At 54.6% G+C, this 4,826-nt stretch overlaps 1 protein-coding gene across 1 annotated transcript in view; it reads right to left on the minus strand.

Annotated features, from left to right (window-relative positions):
- SCLY (selenocysteine lyase) overlaps positions 1-4,498 on the minus strand; it is a 26,596-nt gene extending 22,098 nt beyond the window's left edge. The window contains exons 1-2 of the mRNA XM_023526027.1: positions 4,312-4,498; positions 2,184-2,296 (exon numbers count right to left, since the gene is read on the minus strand). Of these exons, the coding sequence (XP_023381795.1) occupies positions 2,184-2,296; positions 4,312-4,400 (202 nt within the window). The 5' untranslated portion in view covers positions 4,401-4,498. The remainder of the gene's footprint in view (positions 1-2,183; positions 2,297-4,311) is intronic.
- Positions 4,499-4,826: the final 328 nt, after the last annotated feature.

Consider the following 4,826-nt stretch of genomic DNA (forward strand, 5'->3'; position numbering starts at 1 on the left):
TTTTCGCTGGCACGTGGTGGAGTGAAGGCCACATTTAGATAAAGAAATTCTTAGCTTCGTTAACAATTAAGACCAAATCTCCCAATTCCACTGCAATTGGGCTGTCAATGCATGGCCACGGGACAGCCCTCCAGCCACGGTTATAAGCCAGTGGCCCACGAACTTCCAGAAGTGTCTTTGAAGGACGCAGGCAACCCCTTCTCCTCCACTGGTCCTGCCCGCGGCGGGACTGCTGACCTGATGGCTCGAACTGAAGCAGCCATCTGGACCACACAGGGTAAGAAGAGTCAGATGGACGGGAGGAGCCGGGGCTCCTGGTCACGGCTGAGGACCGCAGGGGCCCCGGGCTATGGGAGACACGAACTGCGAGCTGTTCAAGCTGCTGTTATTTGGACTTTTCTGTCTATACATTTTCCAGACTCGCACACACGACTTTTTCTCTGTGAGGCGGGCGGGGAAAACGTCAAAGCCAAACTCCACAGCCTGTTGTATGACGTGTTCTTCCCGCCTGTGCGAGGCTGCTGTCCTCGACCAGGACACTGCCCCAGCCACCGTAACAGGGTCCGGACCCCACGGCGGGGCCCCGGCATGCTTTCTGTGATCAGTCCTCCACTGAAGGACACTGAGGGCCTTGCCGGCTCTTCACGGCTATAAGCACAACTGTGGTAAACGGCCTGGGTCTCTAAACTCTTCCCATGCAACCTTCCCATCGTCCTTAAAATAAATTCCCGCCAAAGGAATTACTGCTAGTACTACTAAGTCACAAAAATGTGAAAGTAATTAAATCATTCTATCATAAAGGCAATTTTTTTTCTTTTTTTAATTTCTACCCGAGTAGCAATAGAGAGTGAACTGCGATGCATTTTTTAGTTACAGTTCCTCATCTGTGTAAACAAAAGCTGTCAAGGTAGCGGAGAAGCCACAGACAGGCTTCACTGGGTCAAGAACACTTCTTGTCCCTAAGGGTCATCCCTAACCTTCTTCAGGATACAGGCTTCTTACTGTCACTCGATTAGTCTCCCTATTCTCAAGTTTAATCCATCAAGAAGTTCCATTTCATTGCAGGAAAGATGAGACACATGGAAATGCCCAGAACATGAGCAAGAACATGTGTACCAAATAAACCAGTAAATACGTTACTGAGACGAGTGCCTGATTTTGAAAATGCTTTTAGGTGAAAAAGGAGACGGGATTAAGAAGTACAAACTGGCAGTTACAAACAGTCTGGGGGGGCGATGTTCAGTACAGTGAAGACAGGCAGTAAAACAACTGTGCCTGGCGTCGGGGCACACAACTCATCGAGGGCCCGCTTTGTACGTTACGTACGCGACTCATCGCTGTGGTACACCTGGAACTAATGTAATATTGTATGTCAACTGTAATGGAAAAAAACTTTATTTTAAAAAATAAAAATTTTTTAAAAAGTAAATGCTTTTAGCGATCAAGCTGCTGTGAAATTTTAAATAAGCAAATGGACGGGAAAGCCCACGAGAGCCTGTGAGGCTGCACAGGGGCACTCGCAAACCCCGGGGTGGTGGTCTGAGAGTGACTTTGGTTCGTCGTAATCCACAGCTGAGACAGTTTACCTTCATTATCCCTGACACACGCTAAATGAGAAGGGTACAACTCCAGCCCACCGTCTGAAAAACACAATGTAACTGCCGTACAACTACTGATTTGAAGCAATTTTCCAAAACCCCCAATTTAATGCTTTACATTAAAAACCAGCGTAAGTGAGAAATAAGAATATTTATAACTAAAACAAAGAATTTAAAAGTATTCTCACTTCTGAAAAAGGCCAGGATTACATTCGATCGTGATGATTTAAAGGGTCTATTTTGTGAATTTTGTAAGACAGACTGAGACAGACACGGGACGGAGCTTTTATAGGTGCTGTTACTACAAATAACTTTTTTTTTCTTTTTTACAAATGTCTCTTAATGAGACACCCTGTCCACCTGGGAAGATGACAGACACGTATGTTACAGATGGAAGATTATGGTAGCAACAGGGTCAACATACAAATTTGGATTTCTCAGGAAAAAACTACCAAGAATCACAGCTAAAAACGTGCGGCGAACAGAAAATCTTTTCCAAACCAAGCAATCCCACGTGGTGTGCAATTCCTCTCAGGGTGCCTCTGCCCCCCGAATCTCCCATCTGTGCGCATCTTCTAGAATTACCTGCCGGGTACGGACTGCTGGGATTTCCCCAGGCTTCCCACATGGCCTCGGTCATGGCCTGGATAACCTCTGGCTCCAGGGGGGTGGTTGCATTATAGTCCATGTAGACTTTCCTGAAGGAGAGAACACACAGACGTGCCTAACAGGAAAAGGAGGTGGAACTCGGAAACGGCTGCACAGCGCCTAACGTCAAGGGCAGGCACACCTCTGCAGAAGCTTCTCTCTGGCCGTGGCAGCGCTGGCGGTCCGCCGGGCCTGGACTGCCCGCGGGGCTGCTGTACGGTCAGACCCCTGCCGCCCAGGGAGTCGCCCCTCCCGAGGGCTCTTTACCCCCTTGCTTTTTACACGCCACCAGTTTTCCGTTTTTCCCCTGGGGCTCCTGTGAACAGGGGCTTTGAGGCTGGGGGGTGTTTGGGCACCTCCCCCCCCTACTCTCTACCTCCCTTCCGCCCACCGGAGGCAGGCATGCTGCCCCTCCCCTCTTACTTTGTTCCCTTCGCCTACAATGACCTAGCCTCCCACTCCACCTGACTTTTGTCTTAGCTCCAACTAGACCTTCCAGGAGGCTCCCTTCAGCCGTTTACCACTGCAGCCAGCCACGCCCTCCTTCCCAGCTCGCTTTGACCCCTCCCCTCCTATCCCTCCCAGGCTCCGCATCACCTGACACCCTTGTTTACCGTCTGCCTCAGCAGGAAGTCACAGGAGGTCAGCTCCTGGGACTCGCGGGCTCTGCCAGTCCCCCACTGCTCTGCCACCAGCACTAACTGCTGGCACACGGCAGGGGCTTGAATTGTAAGGTGACAGAGTGAATGCCACGGCAAATGCGCATTCCCTGGAAGACCTCTCATAAGTAAAATCTATCTATCTTTTTCCCAATATCGAAAACCTTCAGAAACTTTCATAACTATGTACAGTAGGTAATCTTGCCTTTTACTATGAATTTTCTTCTCCCTGATTTTAAAATCAACTAGTGTTTAAACTGATCCATGTGAAAATTCAAGCACAATTACCAGCCACAGCTGTTCACACACACATATTTTTTAACGACGTGGTGTGTTAATGCAGCATCTTGTCTATAAGCCGTTTGAAGGCACCTGATAGGCACAGGGCTTTGGGGCTTTGGGAAGTTTGATCGGCAATTCTTGGCCACTACAGCATTAGGAATCACCAGGTCCTGGTGTGACTTAAATCTGCAGGCATCCCAACTTGGCTCTCACTTCCTGTAAGTGTCCCAAGTTCCTCAAGGCATTAGCGTAGGCAGAGTGGGTGCCTGCAGCTTTTCAGCCTTCTGCTTGGATTTCAGATGGACACTTTGCAGATGACTGCTCCGTTATCCGGTACCTCCTTAAAGCGCTAACAACACTGGATGGAAAAGCCAGCCGCCACTAGGGTCATAACCAAAGGGAACTCGACGCCGCTCCGTCTCTCTAGGGGACACTTTCCCCGCCCCCTTTCACTCCGCCCCAACCAGAGTAGAATGAAGGAGACGGTCCGATTTAGACCTGGACCCAAATTTTAAAGGCACACACATGCCTCGAGTTCAAGCAGACAGGGTTCCCACCACCTCACGGAAGGAGTTATTATTTAACGCATTCCTGAATTAGACGGAGAGGAAAATGCCTTACCCCCACGGGGAAGCGGTTCCGGCGGGACGAAGCAGCGGTGTGGACTGGGAGCGTCCGCCCGTCTGCACCCCACTCTCCCGGGTGCTCGGGCCAGGGTCCTGGAGGCAACTCTCTCAACCCCTCCTTGCCCCGCATCACAGCGGCGAGTCCTGCGGGCCCCGCCTCAGCACACGCACCCCTCCCGCCGCCGCGCTCGCTCCTGGGACGTGATGAAGAGTCCCACCGGCTCCCCCGCTCCCCGCCCCTGCTCTCTACGAGGCCGCCAGGATTCCCCTAAAACGCCATCGAATCCCATCACCCCGCTGCTGAAACCGCCAGGCCCCCCGCTCGCTCCGGCCCCGGGGCCGCCTCCGCAGGGGCCGTCCCCACGCCTCGCCTGCCTCGCCCGCCCTGCAGCTGGCTCTGACCGAGGCCTCCCCCGCGCGGGTCCCCCGACCCTTCCGCCGCGGCGCCCGGAGGGCTTCCGGGAGGAGGGCGCCGGCGGCTCCCCCCAGAGCGCGCACCTCTCCGGCGGGCTCTTCTCTTCGCGGCCGCCAGGTAGACTCGACATGGACCTCCGCGCGTCCCTGCTCGGCGCCGCGGACGCCTCCATCCCGCTTCCGCCGCAGCCCAGATCCCGACCACCCGCCCCGGCGCCGTCCAACCCGCCCGGCCCGGGAAGCGCCGGAGCGCGGCCTGAGGCTTCGTGGGAGGCGGGGCCACGAGGCAGGTCGCGACTGGATTGGCTGAGCTGCGCACTCCAGGCCAATCCCCGCGCTCCTGCGGCTCGAGCACTGAGCAGGGGGGTGGGGACAGACTGGAACGCTGATTGGCTGCACGTGGTCAGGTGGCCTTTCTGGGCGGGGCGATGGGCGCGTCACGGCGGGCGTGGTCACGGCTGAGCAGCGCGCGGCGGAGATGCTGAGGACTTCGTGTTACCTGGGGAGGTCCGCCGGCCTCCTCAAACTCTGGGGTCCCTGCGCCGGCCCTGGGAGCAGGGCTGGGTGCGGAGGCAGGCGCGGCACTGCCAGCGTCCTCC

The sequence above is a fragment of the Pteropus vampyrus genome, unplaced genomic scaffold (assembly GCF_000151845.1).
Source record: "Pteropus vampyrus isolate Shadow unplaced genomic scaffold, Pvam_2.0 Scaffold678, whole genome shotgun sequence".
Taxonomy (NCBI): domain Eukaryota; kingdom Metazoa; phylum Chordata; class Mammalia; order Chiroptera; family Pteropodidae; genus Pteropus; species Pteropus vampyrus.